This window comes from Apaloderma vittatum, unplaced genomic scaffold (assembly GCF_000703405.1).
Source record: "Apaloderma vittatum isolate BGI_N311 unplaced genomic scaffold, ASM70340v1 scaffold20896, whole genome shotgun sequence".
NCBI classification, from domain to species: Eukaryota; Metazoa; Chordata; class Aves; order Trogoniformes; family Trogonidae; genus Apaloderma; species Apaloderma vittatum.
In genome coordinates, this window is record NW_009721494.1 from 63,959 (window position 1) to 83,171 (window position 19,213).

General features: G+C 38.0%; 1 protein-coding gene across 1 annotated transcript in view; it reads right to left on the bottom strand.

Moving 5' to 3' along the window:
• The window catches only part of ARMC4 (armadillo repeat containing 4), a gene marked incomplete at its 5' end in the record, with an annotated part of 80,851 nt that overhangs the window by 45,557 nt on the left and 16,081 nt on the right, over nt 1-19,213 (bottom strand). The window contains 7 exons of the mRNA XM_009871421.1: nt 1,688-1,930; nt 4,742-4,896; nt 5,410-5,520; nt 6,981-7,217; nt 7,379-7,588; nt 7,829-7,959; nt 12,729-12,744. Of these exons, the coding sequence (XP_009869723.1) occupies nt 1,688-1,930; nt 4,742-4,896; nt 5,410-5,520; nt 6,981-7,217; nt 7,379-7,588; nt 7,829-7,959; nt 12,729-12,744 (1,103 nt within the window). The remainder of the gene's footprint in view (nt 1-1,687; nt 1,931-4,741; nt 4,897-5,409; nt 5,521-6,980; nt 7,218-7,378; nt 7,589-7,828; nt 7,960-12,728; nt 12,745-19,213) is intronic.

The following is a 19,213-nucleotide window of genomic DNA, read 5'->3' on the forward strand; positions in this document are numbered from 1 at the left end:
TTTTTTTTTTTTTTTGAAGGAACGGTGGGGATCCTGCTCTTAGGAACCAGAGCACTGAGTTATCAAGCAAATCATTTAAACATGTGAACAGTTGCATCAGTGTCAATGTTTTAACTAAACATTGTTTGCCAGATTGGTATCTAAATTATCCACACCTGGATGAATCACACCTTGGGAAAAGACAGCAACATTATCTCTTCTAGTACTACAAGTCTAACCAGCCCATTACACCAGGTACCTGTCACAGTCTTACTACCAATAATTATTTCTGTTTAACAGCTTTTGTGTAGTGCAAAGCATATTCTACTCTTGATCCAAGATCTTGCTTAATTGCTAATATTTTAAAATATTTTTTTAAAAAATCAAAAGTTGAGAAACTTGAATATGGACGTTTGATTCTTTTGTCTACTCTTTGTAAACTCTATGAAATTTTATCCCAAACAAACTGTACTCGACTCTCCCCTTCTTAAAAACAAGATGGGCTTTGTTCTACCACAATTTTAGCAGCAACTTGTGTTATTTGTCGTGTTTATACAGACCACATTTCAGTATGAAGCTATCCCTACTGGATACTACAAGTGACAGACCTGAGCACCGGCATATGTCTGAGGTTTCATAAATAGCAATTTATACTTATTTGCATTTAAATTTCTCAGTTGACTTACAGTGTTAATTCTGCTAGGTTAGTACATTACTCCGAAGGCTGAAATTTAGTGAGGTATGTTGTGAAAGTGATTTCATTTATTTATACTTCTGTGCTACATGGCTAACTGTTCATACAACCCATGTTTACAGTTGTGTACCATCTAGCCTTTTGCCACTGGGTGACAGCCAAAGCATGAAAACAAAAGCCCTATTCAGGAAAAGAATTCCCTGCACTGCTATATGAATACCAAGTGAATTATGCAAATCAGAACAGGAGGAGATTAATAAAATGCTCTTTCTGACCTTCCTTATGTGTAAGGAAGGAAATATACAGAGGATCTTGAGGTAAATATCCCTGTAAGGGAACAGTAAGCACAGTAAATGCCGACTTCAACATTTAGCTGGAACACTTCATCGCAAAACTCAAACATCTTTGCAAGTTGTACAAATCTACATCACAGAATCAAAGAGAGCAGCAATTCTCTCAGTAAAAAGACAGTCATTTTCTTTGGGTTTGCAAAGGAATAAGAGGGGAGAAAGGGGCCCCGAAAAATCTAAGTTCATAAAAAGAATAATGGAGAGGGACAAAACAGATAAAATACAAAAAATACTCTACTTCAAAAATTTTCTAATTATTTTTCATGACAGTAAATGTGTACATTTCCTTTTAGAATTACTTTCTCTAGCTCAGGCTATTTATGATCTGACAAAGATATAACAGGGGAAGGCGAAACAGGTACCTGTCATACAGCACTTTAAAAAGGTGCTGTCTAATTTTGAATTTTAACTTTAATAAAAATCAACTTATTAAATGTTTAGGACTGATTCTCCCCAAAATGCAAAAGCTTTACAGTCTATATATTTCCTTAATGAACTACTTTTTATATATAGAACAGTTTACAGTAGGATGTAACTAACCAACAGCCCTGTGGAAAACAAAACATAAAACACCCTTTTAAGTGAGATTAGAATTTACTACATTTGTGCCAGAATTACTTTTTTTTTCTCAATATTTAAAATATTATGAATATGAATAGCTTACACCATATTTTCAGGTTCTGTCGCACAAACTCCCACTGCTTTGGCGACATTCACAAGTAGTGCCTGATAAGGTGCCCTAAGAAACTTCACTAGATGTGGTATTCCACCACATTCACGGATAATACTTTGATTTACTGGCTCTTGGCAACATTCTCCCAGTGCTCCGACAATATTTACAAGGACTTCTTCAGGCTGCTCAGGAAGCAGTCCTACCAAAGCTTCTACAACTTTATATTCCTGAAATCTAAAAGAGAGCAATAAAACCAAAGTTGTTATTTTCAGTATGTTACTGTTAGAATTTTATTTTTATAATTAAAGTATCATTATAAATGAAGTACAATATTTAATTTCTCTATGTAAATTATATTGTTGAAGAAACCACAATACAGGTAACCCACTCCAATCAGTTTTTGAAAGTGTGACATAAAGCATAATTTCTTGCTCTAAAATTTTTAATACTTTTTTCTAATTTAGCTATCTAGGAATCTACAGAGTAGTTTGACGGTTTTCTACAACTTGACCTGTTGGTGCAACATCTACAAATAGCTGAAATCATACTGGAAAACTGGCAAGTTACGTGGCATCCTAACCTCCAGTACTTTTTCCTGACATATTAAGACTACTTGTTTTATCAGACCTTCCTCCACCTCTCTGTATCATTCTCTGAGGGTACAGAGTTCTTGTTTGTTCTTTTGCCATAGTCCCTAGCTTCTGAAAGTGCCTACATGAGCTACAAAACACCTTGTATCTTCCAGGAATCTGTTGTACATGTGGCTTTTCCTTCATACAAAAAAAAAAGTATTTCTGAGATTTTGATAGCAGAAATAGAATTGTTTCAGTAAAAGTTGATCTTTCCAAGCTGGTTTATCAGTGTAACAATTGAAGTATTTGAGAAATGAGAAACTTTCATTTTTCATCATTCAAGCCTTTGCTTAAGAGGAATCTTCCTCTCTTTGTTCATTATAATTAGAAAGTATCCCTATAAATTTTCTTCAAGAGAAAAGAGCAGAATGAAAAAAGAGCTGTGAAACAAGCAAATAATTTAAAAAAATGTTTTTCTCTGGTTACTTTATCTGTGTCACATATCAACAGCTTCACGGATGGAATCGTGTGAGCTGGCTCTGCAATGGGCAGGATACACTGGGACAGAGCTGCTGCCTCGGGCCATCTTGTGTCCAGAAGCAGTACGGCTGCTTGCTCAAAAACCAGGATCAGCTGGACAGGCCCAGGCACCTGTATCAGCTCATTGCTGAGTCAGCACATGTCAGCAATGTACTCGGGGTGTAGGAAATAATGTAGAGAAGTTCAAAGATAATTAAGTGGCCCTGCAGAAACCAGCAGGGTTTTGTTAGTTCTAGCTTCATGCCAGACTCAAGCTCATCCCTTCAGATCTACTTAACGTGTTTTCGTATTGTCCTCCCTACCTGTCCTGTAGCACCCTCCCATCTCGAGTTTGGATAGGGTTTAGTCCTTCCGCACTACGTAATATACGAATTCAACTCAAGGTTGGAGCTGCGCCTGGCTAGTAACCTTTGTGGAGCGTCAAGCACTTGCCAAAGATACGCGAGTAGCCCAGCAAAAGTCTGTTTGCATTTGGACAGAATTATTTGCGACAGCTGTACTAATAAATAAAACAGGCGAGGGCTCATTCTCTAGTGCTGGGGACAAGAAGCACAACAGAGCAACCATATGGGTAAAGTGGGTAAAGTCTCTTGTCCTCACAATTCAGGGTGGCCTCACCCATTCTGCCTAATGGAAACAATCTGTTGCCTGCGCTGTTCCCAAGGTGAGTCTGGGCATTGTCTGGGACAGCACTTGCTGGCACAGGCCAAACTGTGTAAGGGACTGGGCTAGCAGTAAAACAGTACAGAAAATCAAAACACAGTGCCCAAACCCTGACAGATTTGGCCCTTTTTAATTTACTAGTGTAGAGAGAGCCATTCAGTCCATCTCATCATTGTCTCTGTGCAGATACCCAAAGCTCACAGAAAAGCAGCATACCTCCTTCTGAATAGCCAGGTTATGGTACAATCAAGAATGCAAAAAGCAGTAGGACAGCAATAAGTATGTAAAGACCATGGCTCTGTATTCCAGCAGTTTGGGGACTCATTTAAGACAGTAAAAAGCCAGACTGTAAACCCTTATTATTGGAATTCCTTGATTTTTATCCAGCAGTTGTATATCATATCTGCTTGTCCAGCAAAGTACACTAAAATCAGCGCTGCAGTAAGAAGTTACTTTACTGATACTCCTTCCAGCCTGTGAATCTTACATTCCTCTGTACAGAGCAGCATAACTTCAACACATACTTCAGTGGAGCAGGCTTTTTTCGTTGAGGTAAGGTGCGTGAATCTAATAAATGAACTTTAGATGAGGGGGTTGAATATTCTCAATCATTAAGCTATTCCATGAAAGGTGGAGGGTGCTAACTGCTCCTGTCACATTCTCAGATCACTCAGGATGCTGATACTGAGAGACTGTAGGTACCTCTGGTAAGACTCTAATCAGTTAATCCTACTAAATTAGACTGGTGTCCAGACTAAGCCACTTTTCTGAGCCCCTCCTGTAGTCAAGTAGAGAGGCATTTAGACTAATTATCCTACACTGCAGTATATTTCTGAAGTAGGTGGACCTAATGTGTATTAGAAATCTACCCCAGAATGAGGTCATTTGCTCTCTGCCTCTCTTGACATAAAACTTTAAAGCTAAGTTTGCTAACTATTCTCTCTACCATGCAGCAATGACTTGCCCACATGTCAAACATTTAGTATGTGCTAGTACACCTCCTGTCTCAGTGTCCTATATCTTAATTATTCTTTAGAGAAACCAATTGCCCCCACTGACTCTTAATATTCTAGGAACTTAACATAGTCTCCCCTGTGTCGTGATGAGGTCAGGTGGCAATTTTTTAAGTACTATAAAACCTATGCTGAAAGCCCAACTGATTATAAAGCACGTTTTTGGAGAACCATGACATAACAATTTTAAAAACAATAGAGGCCCATAACATCAGAACATGACAATATAATGAATATTTGTAAAACTTAATTTTTACTTTGACACATTTTCTCTACTGACTGCACATTTCCAGATTGCTCCTGTCACAGCTGCTAGAAGTTGTTTGTTTTCAGAGTTACCAAGCAGAACAGATAGTGGCTGTAGACCTCCATGCTGTCTAACCAGGTCACGTGTTTCTTTATCTTCTGCACACTATAAAAAAAATAAATATATATATATTATGCAAAATCTGTAAAATCCTGTCTTCAAAAGCTAGGTGTATTATGTTGTAACTAGTAAAAAGTAATACAGAAGAAAACATAAATATTTTATTAAAGTATCTGAATATGCTAACAGCACACTAGGAGTTTGACAGTAAAGGGCTACTGCATATGCAACAGGGCTTCTACTGTTACAATGTCCACCTTGTGAGGAAACAAACATAAAAACAAATGAGCATTTTGCACAATATGCCCTGCCTCCCTTCATTGGTTACCTGTGCAATTTAAGGCTTCCACATAAGAAGAGCAACTAGGAACTTAATTACAATATTAAATATGCAGCTAAAATATGCTCATAAGAATTATCCAAAGAGCATCAACATTTTTATGAAGTAATAGCTTACATATTAGAGAAATAGTACAACTAAAATATTAAAACTGACAATGACATGAAAACACAGGGCTAATCCCGAATCTGATCTACTGATTAGAATACTACAATTACCTTAAATATGGCTCTTGCACACTGCATCTGAAGCTCTTCATGTTTGCTACTCAGATTTTTCACAAGGTTCTCGATCATTCCTTCTGTCCTTATTGCAAGTCTGTAACTTGGCTAAAAACATAAACGGCATCTTTTACATCCTCTATATCGACACTTAATAACACTAGCCACAAGAATAATGCAATCCTACAATTCTAGGCTTTGATATTGAGAAGCCTTGTACTTTATTTTAAGCCCAAGTCATCTGCATTGCCTTGAAAATACTACTGATGTTCTCAAAGCTAATCAAATACATAAATGCCCTGCAGTGCTTTTCAAATCACTTGTTAAACCAGGTGCTGCAATGCCTATTTTGCAGCCACGCTGCTTAAACAGAATTCAGAATATTCTGAAAGGTATCCAGACTCTCTGCTCAGAGCCAAGGAAGAAACATTGCTTCAGAATGGAAAATCAAGAAGTACCTTCTTTCTTTATCAAGAGCCAGCAGTCAAAACAACAGATCTGTTCCTTGAACAAGGCTAGAAAAATATGTTTTTGGAATTCAAATTTGTAGTAATTTTTTCTTCCGAATTATAACCCACAGGCATTCTAACAGGGGACTACTATTTAAAAGGGAGGAAACATCTATGTAAGAGATGTATTTAGCGTTATTTCCAAATCTGGCCAGATTAGGAACCCTCAAAAACTTCATTGTCTCAATACCGATCTACTGAATCTAAAATCTGCCAGGTTGCTGCTTCATGGAGCATGCATAAACTTGTGTATTTCAAGAGCCTAATTTTGAAAATATGAAGTGTTTTATAATGCAAAATCTTTTGAAAAATTGTGCCTCTCATGTTTCAAATTTACCAAGAGAACTTAAGTATATTTTTGTATGTTCTTTTTGTATGTATTTTGTGATGTTCTTAAGAAGACTTGGATCACATAAAGCATCTACTTCCTGATGGGATAATCGTAGAATCATAGAATCACAGAATGCTAGGTATTGGAAGGGACCTCGAAAGATCATCTAGTCCAACCCCCTGCCAGAGCAGGATCACATAGGGCAGGTCACACAGGAACACGTCCAGGTGGGTTTTGACAGTCTCCAGAAAAGGAGACTCCACAACCTCCCTGAGCAGCCTGTGCCAGGGCTCTGTCACCCTCACAGTAAAGAGGTTTCTCCTCATGCTGAGGTGGAACTTCCCGTGTTCTAACTTAAACCCATTATTTCTTGTTCTGTTGCTGGGCATCACTTGAAAAGAGGTTGTCTTGCTCCCCTTGACACCCACCCCTCAGATATTTCTATACGTTAATAAGGTCCCCTCCCAGCCGTCTCCTTTCAAGGCTAAACATCCCCAGGTCTCTCAGTCTCCCTTCACAGGAGAGACGTTCAAGTCCCTTGATCATCCTCGTAGCTCCCCACTGGACTGTCTCCAGTAGGTCTCTGTCTCTCTTGAACTGGGGAGCCCAAAACTGGACACAGCATTCCAGGTGTGGTCTCACACTGCCCTGGTGTAAGTGACAGTCAAACATAATGCCTCCTTTTAGTAGCCAATGGTTTTAATGGTGAGAAATAACTGTTTACTTACCTCTGAGGCACATTCTTGCAGTGTCCCCACCACTGGGATTAAGATGTTTGTATGGGAACATCTGAGCCATCTAGCTAATAACGGAATGCCGCCAGCTTTACGGATTGCTTCTTTATTTTTGGTGCTTTTGCTGCAGCTCCAGAGAGCCAAAGCTCCACAGCGTGCTAGCTCAGTATCGTTTGCTTGGTATGGTGAGAGACTGGCTGACCCCACTGAATTACATTCCAACAGTCCAACCTAAAAAACACAATTTTTGAATTATCTACAGGGAAGTTTGATATTATACTGCTTTTTAATTATGGTAAATACTACCACAAGAATCCTGTATACAATGTATTATGTATTTTTTGGACAAAAACATGCATATGATAAGGGTACACATTTTCATGTCTGCTTACCAATCTCTTGATTCCTCCATGCTGCCGTACTGTCCTTCGTGCTTGTTTAAATCTAGCAACATTAGCAATCGTTTCAGCTGCCAAAGATTTTAGATCTTGATCTGGAGAGTCCAGTACTTTCACCATGAGCTCTAATCCCCCAAGATCTTCAATTGCATGTCTGATCATAGTATTTTGACTAATTTCCTTCAGGATTTTTAATGAACCAATCTAAATAATGAAAGATAACAGAAGTTAACTATTATCTAAGTATACATAAGCAGAAAAAATATTTAAAAGGCTGGATTATCTAAAACATTTTATCTTTTAAATTGAATCATTAGAGACAAAAAACTGAAAGACAACAAAAAAAAGAAATCAATTTCCTTTTATTACTTAACTTTGAAATTTTTGAAAAAATATTCTAATTGAAAAAGCATATTAATTGTTCTATTCAACAAAGCTACTTACCTGACATCTAATTTCTTCTGTATCAAGTAAATTAATTAACACATCAAGACACCCAAAGTCTCTGATGGCCAGCTGACAAGCTTCTTGAGCCAGATTTAAATCTCTCATAGCACACAATGCGATTACAGTAGCTGTTGGATCACCATACTAAAATAAAATAATTGAGAAATGTGTGAAGTGCATTTACTATAAAACTTAAATCTCTTCTACTAGTACCAGTAAAACTACTACTAAAGAAGAAATATGTTGGATTGTTTGGATTCTATGGTGTTAAATAGTGCAGACAGTAAGAAATTGAAGTACTGGCAATACTGCAAATAGCATAAGGATTAATTTGAAAGTGAATAGCACAAGTGACAAACTACTAGTATGACTTGCTGTGAATGGAACAGTAAGCAGTCGAGTACTGTGAGGTTTGCAGATAGCAAAAGAACACACAGTGAAGATGCAGACATTTCAGAGAAGCTATGTGCATTCTTTGCATCACTATTCACTCTGAAAGAAACCAAAGAGACAAAGAGATTCCAATGAGAATCTTCTACTGTGGACATTTCAGAGGATTTTTCTGAAACTGAAGTTGCTGTAGAAAATTTTTATTAAAACACTGCTGACATTGTAAACAATAACAAATTGCCATTATTAGATAGTATTCAACTGAGTTGTAAAGGACACGGGGTAAAATAGTTGATTCGGTAGGAGGGGCACGTATCATCCTGCTTCAAAATTCCCTGTTATGTCCTAGGAAATGAAAAATGTGATGTCAGCTCTGAAAACAGTTCAAAGGTTATCCATGGCCTCTTAGGCAAATATCTGTGCTGGATCAATTGGTAGACTGTAATAAAGAACAGAATTAGCAGACATCTGTCTAAATATGATTTTCTTGCAACAATATGATATACTTAGAGACACCATGGATCCGTTATGAGGAGTCCTACCTTACAAAACTTACCAAGCTTGCAGCAATGGCGATCTAGGTGCTAAGCCTAGCTCAGGTTTTGACAAAATCCCTCCCTGATAGCTTTTAAAGAAACTAAGCCACTATATTAGAAGATGAAGGGTCGCTGCATGGATTGAAAAGAATGACTAAAGGATGGGAAACTGAGGACAAAAGCAAACTGTTGGTTCAATAAAGGAATGTTCCATGGATCTGTCTTGAAGTTATACAATTCAACATAAACTCCAAAATATGGAAGGACTAGTTATGTGACAAAGTTTGCTGATGATATTATGACCAGGGCTAGTTGTGACAAACTACTAAAGAACTTAGTAAGAGAGCAATAACAGAGCAAATGAGAAAATGAGAAATTATGTACATTAAAGCAACAATTCTAACTCCACAGATGAAATTGCCTTTTTTTTATCTGACCATTAAAAATCCAAAATGATATCTTGATATTAGGGTAGATTGCAATCAAAATCCAAAGGAAAAATAGGATTTATTTGGAATAGTGAACAGAGATTGTCACTATACCACAATATAAATCCATGGTTCACATACACCTTAAAAACTTTATGGAGTTCCACAATCTCACTTGAGGAAGTTTACTACAGCACTGGAAAACTTTCAGAGAGGAGCAGCAAAGATAATTAAATGTTCTTTTTAGTCTAGAAGAGAGATGCCTGAAGGGATACAACACTGATCTACAATGTCAGGGATGGCATTGAGCATGATAGGGATTGACTCTCCTGTGTCTCTTAATACAGATATAAACTCTTTTAATATAATCTCTTTTAATATGAGGTATAATACAATTCAAGTTAAAAACAAATAAAGGGAGTTGGTTCTTCAAATGACGTAACAGACTAGTGGAACTAGTTGTGAAAGGATTCTGTCACAGTTTTAACTGAATGTCAGTAAAATCGTAAATATCTCGTTCAATTTTCAACTCCTTCAGCTAAAAACAGGTGGTGGCTTGGAGAGTATTAGACAGTTGTGTGTTTGCCCTGTTCTTACTTGACCCTGGACATTCACTTACGGTCCTGGGTTTCTCCTGCCTTGGTAGAATATGAACAGAGTATCATACCACTGTAAATTATTCAGTTGTGCTTCCCACAATTTTGGAAATCAGAGGTCAGGACATTTGGAGGGCAGATGAGCTTTAGCCACAGAAAACATCCACCCTGATCACTGCGTCTCCCCTCCTGTTGCAGTCAGGTTATTGGGATACCTTGTCTTTTGAGTCTATATTTCAGGTCATACCCTTAGAGTAACGAAAACAGGATATAGCTCAATCTAAGAGTTCTATCCTGGAAATTAGAGCATATAAAAAGACTTGGGATGTTGATAACATTTGATTAAAAGGATGAATTTTGGGATGTACAATTGAAAGTCCTGGACAGAAATATAGGTATTCTCTATTTTTAGGTACTTGTACAAATACTACTGAAAGTCTGCACCTAATTTTCCGTGTTACAGTTCTAGGAAGAAAGTGAACATATGGAGATGATTCAGAGAAGAGAAATAAAAATGATTGTAAGCCTGGAAAATAGATGCATTGATAGGCATGAGAAGCACTATTTAGTTTATTTAAAGTAAATTAAGGTCGGATTTATTCACAGTGAAGAAACAAATGGGAACACGATCACAGAGCGCTCTGCAGTCTAGCACAGAGGTTTGACAATTTGAAGTTAAAGGTACTGAAAATTAGATGAGGAGAAAAGTGTAAGTTTTTCACTGTGCAGTTAATTATCCGTTGGAAGAAACTACTTAGGAGTGGTGATAAGTTCTCCAGCAGTGGAATTTTTTCAGCCAAGACTGGATGCTTTTCTAAAAGATAAGCCCTATTTCAGTTACAGTTACTACACTAAAAGCAAGAGGAAGATCAAAGAATACAGGCTGTGGTATGCAGAAAATTAAACCTCATGATAACAGTGGATTCTTTTGAACCTATAATACAGATTCACTATTAACAAAACCAGGGATGAGCCCAGCTGCACAGAAATTTGGAGGGCTGAACTACCATGCAGCTGCAACAGGAGCTGGAGTGCCCAAGCAACGCCAGCTGGTGCTAATGGGGAAGTTACAACTCAGAGCACCTACTAAATCAAACCACAGTATCCACCTTCCACATGCCCCTGAATTCCAGGGAAGCTTTGGCTCCCATCCAGATCTCAGCTGTGCTGCCCAAGCCCATCTCTTCCACATGACAGTTTTCAAACTGCAAAGCACTTTGAGCCAACCCTTTCCAGAGGAAAATATTGAAAAACGGGGCAATATTTGCTAATATGAAATAAGTGGATCTTGACAAAACCACAACTTTTGTAGCATATTTCTTAAATGCAAAGAGAAACATTAAGGCGAATAGAGTAGAAAAGTCTTTAACATGCTCTTCAACAGATACCATAAATGTAGTAAGGAATTGTGAATGACAAAATATATCCAAAAAGGAATGAGAAAAATACTTCATAATGTTTTAGCTCAGGAACTTATATCAGACAAAACACTTCTATTAATCAATAAAGTGTATATGGATGGCGCTTCATGGATAATTTTTACTTAAACTCTGAGAATAGATATCCATAGAATTTCCTCAGAGAAAACTGGTTAAATACAAAGGTAATTTTTAATCTCTGTAACATACAGCGCCCTAAATGACATTTCCTGCATTTTTTCAGGTTATCTTGTTTTAATCTTCATTATCATCCTGACCTTAGAAGAAAATGAAATGCATCTTGCCTTAAAAACATATGTTGGTGTATTTTGACATTCTAGGGCATAAAGTATTTTAACAATTTCTGCAATGTTCTCCTAGAGAAATCAGTTTATCCACACTTATCGAAGTCTAAATGATTTGCTGAAAATCCACGATATGATTCCAAAATGGCACAGAATATTCTGCAGCTCAAAAGGGCTAACTTTTAGAAGTTTGTGGTCTTCTCACACAGCTTAGACTTTGAGATTTACTTCACTTTGCCTTATAAAAATTTTGCAACAGGTGTTTAAAGAGAAAATCTGTCTTTTTATTATTTTACATAAATGGAAGAAGTATACTGCTAACCTGACAATGATGTCTCTTCGAGTAGCGCTTCTCCTGCAGTGAATCTACACTTATACATAATAATTCATAATTTGCTTATCTTAGATGTATAATTGTTGACATATGAAATTTAATATGGACCAGATTTTTAAAAAATAAACAACTTTTAAGTCTTATATTAAATAAAAATAGAACTATATATAAAATATATATATGCATGTTATTATTTTGGCTTCAAAAATGCACACACCACTTCAAGTGTTTTTAAAGTAAAACCACAATAAAATATTTTTCATCTGTGCTGAAGCATCAGTTCTACAAAATAAGAAATATTACTGATGGTTTCAACAATTACTTTTTTGTTTCTTGAAGTTAACATTACAGTAAGTCTTGCAGTACTTACAGCATAGGCTTTAACATGCATGGAAATAGTTACTTCTCCATTAACTTGATATAAAATCTGCATCATGTTTTTGCACCATTTGAAATCTGATATGTTAGATGCAAAATAAAATCTACTGGCAGATCAACAATCAATTTTAAGGCTTGAAATTAAACACAGATTTAGTTTAAAATGTGCCTCTCTTCCTACATGTTGGTATAATGTATATATGCACAAATTAAATTAAAATAAAACAGCATCACTGCAACATTATCAGTGAAACATCTTCTGTGCAATGTTTGTATAATGTCTCTGTTATGATACTCAGAGCTCACAACTGAGAATTACAGAACTATAAAGAATGTGTTGCAAAGCCTGCCTTTCTTTCGCTTTTATTTTTAAGGCGTTCGGCAGACCACTCTTATAATACAATAATGCACAGATTAATCTAGTTAAAATTTTAATGTACGTATACAAAGGCAGCTGGTTTAGATGATGATAGGATTGTATATAAACGTGGTACCCTTGTGTCTAATTTCACAGGTTTGGTTGCCACCCTACTAGAAGCATCTTTATTTGGCAACGTTCCTCCAGACAGGACTACATACATCAGTTTGTCCATTCTGGATGCACAGCAAGATGGTAGGTGTGTAAACTTCTGGCTGCTCTAGGCCACCTTTTCACTGGCCTGCTTAGTGGCCTGTCTTTCTCCATTTAAAAATCCTTGGGACTTCAGAAATTCTTCCTTATGACCTAAAGGAATGCTGGATACTGCTTCTGAAGTATCTAAATACCTTCTGACACCTTTCTGGCAGAGACTTCTTGAAATACAGCCTGCCTGACACACACTGCTCAAATTTCTAGTGAAAGATGTCCCAGCCTATGGCAGAGCTGTTGCAACAAGAGGATCTTTAAAGGTTTCCTCCAACTCAAAGCATTATAATCTCGAGTTATGGTGGCTCCTCAACTACAGCAGTGGTAGAAAATAGCTACTCACTTAATTACTGGTGCTAATATTTCATAAAATTAGTATTTAAAGTCAGCCTAGGGCTTCTTAAACCAAAAGAGAGTTCCAGTGGGAAGAAAAAAAACTAAATTAGCTATAGGGGCATTTTTTAATATTCTTAAGCATTTCACTTTCTTCTCTCTAAGTTTGTTAAATGAATTTTACAGTGAAAAGAACTGCAAAGATGGCTTTGTGCTTATTTTGCATCCATTACCTCCTAAAGCAGCTCAAATCATCTTGACTCCCAACGTAAGTCTGGGCACTTTGAAGGCTGCTTGTCCAGGATGTTGCACAGGTACAACAATATTTTTAAGTGGCCATATCAAACAGTAATTAAATAAAAGCTAGCAGGAGGTGGGAAATTAATCCACTGTTGTTTTGTATATTCAGGAAACCAGAATACATGATGTAATGGGAAGGAATGAAAGAAAGGAAGCTCAGAACAGTCATTCGTGCCTTTAAAAAAATTACATGAGTATAAAAGCAAAAATCTCCACTGAGGATAAAGAACAGAAAGTGCAGAAATAGATTAATCAGGCAAAACCATGAGCTCTTTGGTTGGCTGAAACTCAGGAAGCACACATAGAGAGTGGACGAGATCAAATAACTGAGAATTACAATAAAAGAGTAACACAAGCATCAAAGGACACAAACTAAGATATAACTACCAAGGCACACACAAGTAAAAACCATCATTTTGTTTGATACTTCCATAATAATCAAGAGGAAAAAACCTGTCAGTTGACAGCAAGCTTTCAACAGATTGCTGCCGAGAAATCTAAAAGCACCAATAGTCTTCTTTATGCATTAGTCTTTACTATGTTCTAGTAATGTACATATCATGTCAATGACAGCATAATAAACGCTCTGCTTATCCTAAGGACATAGAACTGGTCAGTAGGTACTCATAACTTAGATGGTTTTGTACTAGCTGAGCTTAATGGAATGATGAACTGGCAGACGCCAAAGACCATGGCTGGGTTGCAGAACTGCAGAAAAAATATGTGTTAACAATGAAACACAACATAAATATTTGTCCAGAAGACACACAAAAAACTGATGCTGTTTTGGAGGCAAGCAAATGGAGTAAATGATGTCCTGCATTCTCCTCTAGCTCCATTTTCTTTTTCCTTTTTTTTTTGTGAACTTTTATTACCATGACATTTCATAAATTTTAAATGGTTTTAAATAGAAATTTCCTTCTCTTAATAAAAAATGATTGATCCATAAGAGACCATATATACAGTTGATATTAAAATATACAGGTTTAAGTTTTCAATATCACACATCCCATCCTGATTAAAATCCTTTCAGGCCAATCCAAAACTTTAAACTTTGAAACTATCATCCCCTGTGTACCAGTATAGGTTGGGGACTGGTTTCTCAGAGAGCAGTGTAGGGGAAAGGGACCTGGGGGTTCTGGTGGCCAGCAGGATGCCCATGAGCCAGCACTGTGCCCTCGTGGCCAAGAAGGCCAATGGCATCCTGGGGTGTATTAGAAGGGGAGTAGCTAGTAGGTCAAGAGAGGTCCTCCTGCCCCTCTACTCTGCCCTGGTGAGGCCACATCTGGAATATTGTGTCCAGTTCTGGGCCCCTCAGCTCAAGAGAGACAGGGAACTGCTGGAGAGAGTCCAGCGCAGAGCCACAAAGATAATGAAGGGAGTGGAACATCTCCCTTATGAGGAAGGGCTGAAGGAGCTGGGTCTCTCTAGTTTGGAGAAGAGAAGGCCGAGGGATGACCTCATTAATGTTTATAAATATGTCAAGGGTGAGTGTCAGGAGGACGGTGCCAGGCTCTTCTCAGTGATGTCCAATGACAGGACAAGGGGCAATGGCTGCAAGCTGGAGCACAGGAGGTTCCACAAAAATATGAGAAAAAACTTTTTCACTGTGAGGGTGACAGAGCCCTGGCACAGGCTGTCCAGGAGTCTCTTTCTCTGGAGACATTAAAAACTCGCCTGGACACGTTCCTGTGTGACCTACTGCAGGTGATCCTGCTCTGGCAGGGGGGCTGGACTAGATGACCACCCTAAAGTAGAGACCTGTATCAGAGTTTAGAATTGTCACAACTGATGCTACAGAAAGGACAGTTTTGAGAACGGCACTTTACCTGGACTCAGGATACCAGTGCTCCTTGAGTCCTCTGGCAAAAATCCTGTTTGCTAATGGCCTTGTGCCTTTTCCCAGTATCTTTGTTCCCCACTTTCAACTGAAACTCAAAAGCATTACTGACGTACAAGTAGTAAAAGTACTAACAAGGCTATGAAGATGGTTCCAAACGTGTTGCTGAATTTGTACTGAAATGCGCATAAATGCGGGGAAAAATATAAACATTAGGATAACACTTAGTGCATTTGAGTATCCTGAGAGAAAGCAAGATTAAATAAAATGAAAATTATATAGCTTTTGGCTCACAAACATCTCTATAAAAATGGTACCTATTTAGAGGGTTTTTAATTAATTGGATTTGTATTTAGAGTGAATGCAAGCAAAGATGAAATATTGTTTTACTTTGCATGGCAACGTCAAGGATTTTTTTTTTCTCTTTAGATCTATGTCTGAAATCTATTTTGCCATAGTAAAAGTTCATTTTATTTACTGTATTAAGTAAGTCCTGGATAAATATCTTAATTTGCATGTCTGTGGTGATAAGCCTAAGACTGAATAATGAACAAGAAAGAAAACTGCTGTTTGTGGGCAGTTTTGTCATTCTTAGATACAATAATATTGTACTTTTGATTTTGAGTATACATAATTTGAATGGCAATTACAACATACTCGACAAAATTAAGACTGATCATACCAAACCGCTGTATATTTTTTAATTATTGAACAAACAAAATAGTTTTATGTGATATCCAAATGAAAGTAGGTCAAATTATGGTAGGTCAAATTGTTATGCCAGTAATTATTTAATTAAAATCCTTTAATGGAATAAAAAACTCCTAAACAAAAACATTGTTTAGATGTAATCCCAGCCCAAAATTTTATTAAAATATTGCCATTTTCATACACAAGAATGCCAAAACAAGTAAAGTCTGAACCAGAATTTTTCATTTACACCTGTGTGACTTTTGGATGTTCTGTTGAACCTGACTGACTCTCTCAAATCACAGATCGTTCTGTAATTTTCTACTGGAAAGTGCTTCAATATTCAAATAAATTTTAATAAAGCTTAGTGAAAGACTGAGTATTGCAGTATAATATGTATAATATACTTCAGCAAGGCAATGTTTCTATGCTAGTGAACCTCTAAATGCTGCATTTTGTTTTGGTTTAAATACTAGTTCCAATTTTTCATTTTAGTTTATAAAACATACAAGCTGCAACTTGTTAAGAGATGAGTTATGGACAAGTATAACTGAGTTATGGAATAATTCCCTGCCCCATTTCCTGAACCTTCTGGCATTCTTTGGCTACAGCCTAGCAGTATGTAAACCACACAGATTAATATAACTAAAGCCAGTGGAAAATCACAGGCATCACAAAATCAGAAAATCTGAAACATTCACATTGGACTAAAACCATGCACAGAAGCTGCAGTTTTAGTTGCAGATTAATACCCTGACACTGACCCTTCACAGTGGCAGAAGTGACGTATATGTTACGACCCAGACACAGTGAATTTAAATAGCCACCATATTTTATAAAATTGAAAAGAAATGAGTTTCTGAACAAAAGAGTAAGTCTATTTTTTTCTGAGTGAACCAGAAAGTTTTGTTAGGGAACTGTTGATTCCTTCTTCAAAACTCTCCCAAGACATGTATCCATTCTGTTAGCTTTCCTTTTCTGACTCATAGTAATTGGATTCTGCTACAGAGCAGGCAAGAGTCAACGTAGTTCATGCACAAACATACAAACTTTTATTTCCTTTGACTAGAAATAGTAGAATGTTATTCCCAGGAACTTCTCAAACCTCAAACTTGAAGAGAAGCGAAATGCCGACCCAAAATCCACAGAAAACCTGGCCAAGATAATATATAATACCTTAACATTGCAAGTTTATTGTCTTCTCGTTGTGAAATTTTCAATTTAGGAGAATAGTTATTCCCCAGTTCCATCTGGACAACTTTGTAAAGACAATGGACTACCCTCTTTTCAATCCTACATAAATTTGTAGAGAAAAGTAAAAAGACCGTAATGTCCACAACAAACCTACAAACCTGATGTGATTTCTAGATCAGATCACTGCAACAGATGTTAATTTGGGATTTAATCTAATCGATCCATCAGAAACTACTGTTTAGAGACTGTCTTAGATTGTCTTCAACTCACACCATAGCCTCCCAATGGTACTCCAGCATGAACAAACTCAGCGTCAGCAACCATTCTAGGCTCTTTCAGTACAAGCAAATTGGTTTACTTACTGCACAAACCATGACTTTCCACCATTCTCTGTAAGGGAAGCCACACTCCTTTGCACCACCTCATCTCTCCAGCAGTACACTGCTTTCAGCTGCTACTATCACTAACACAGACGGAGTCCCCGAGCAGGTGATCTTCCTCAGCATCCTCAATGGCAGGGCCTTGGTTCTGAGAGTGACAGGCCACACATTTCTTCAGCCCCATCAATCGCTCACTTGTTTGTTTGGATCATGACACGCTGAATCCTGGTCACTATCCTGCTCTCTCCTCGCTTTCAGAAGAGGTAGCTCTGGAGTACAGACTTAGACACTCGGTAAGTCCCACACAATAGGAGAGTTGCTCCATTCAATGCTCTCTGGTATTGAAATGCAAAGCTTTCTACATGCCTATACCTGCCCTCAAAAGGTCAGTCAACTCCCTCTAGAAACAGTCACACTAACTTCTGCCACCAAGTAATGAACTGTTACGGAGTGGGAACTCCACTACCACAGAAACTGTAATAGCACTGTGCAGTGTCACCATACATACACTCCGTCTGGCTGCTGAGCATCAGAAACATGGCCAATAGCACTCACAGCTTGGCAAAACGCCTTCAATTGCGAGGTTAAAGAAGGTATTTGTATTCTGCCCTGCTGCCTGCTCTTAGGGGATAGTATCTATGCATTTATAAAGACTAGCCACTGCAAGAACTCAGAGGCTGGAGGATTACTGCGGGCACTAAGGTAGGGTACAGTGAATGTGTGCACCACACCCAAGTCTTCAGCATTTGTGTCTTCTTTGGGCATGGAGGACATCAGTGCTGGTAGGATATCTGTATTGCTGGTAAGCCGGAACATCCTCTACTGTCATTAGTCTATAACGCCTATACAAACACCGCAATGCCTTCAGCTCTTGTAGGCTGACCAGGGAGTTATGTTCAGACATTTCATCATGAGATTGATTTTCTACAAGTATCTGGATAGTCTGTGTCCTAAACAAAGCTGGCTGCAGACTTGAATGAGCCTATAGGATCCTGATCACATGCACATTGTCTATGTAAAGAACGCTGAAGTCACCAAGCTGGCTAGGCCAAAGCTAGAGGTCAGGTATCTAGCAGATGCCCACAGAATCACACAATCATAGAGTGGTTTGGGTTGGAAGGGGCCTTTAAAGTTCATCTAGTCCAATCCCCCTGCAATGGGCAGGAGCATGTTCAACTAGATCCGGTTGCTCAGAGCCCTGTCCAGTCTGATCCTGAATCACACAGAATCACAGATATAGAATGTCAGGGGTTGGAAGGGACTTCAAAAGATCTAGTCTAGCCCCCCTGCCAGAGCAGGATCACCTACAGTAGGTCACACAGGAACGCGTCCAGACGAGTTTTGGAAGTCTCCAGGGAAGGAGATTCCACAACCTCCCCGGGCAGCCTGCTCTCTGGCAGTTCAGTCCCCAACCTATGCTGGCACATGGGGTTGTTCTTTCCCAGGTGCAAAAAAAGGAATGTTTCCAGGGATGGGGCACCTACCACCTCTCTGCGCAATGTGTTCCAGCATTTTGCCCGCTACGTGAGGACTGCCAGTTAGTTTCTAAGGCTGTTATCAAAAAGGCTGATCTTTATTTCAATGGAAAAAAAAAAAAAAGCCAGAAAATGTGCAAAAACCTATTTCCAAATACAT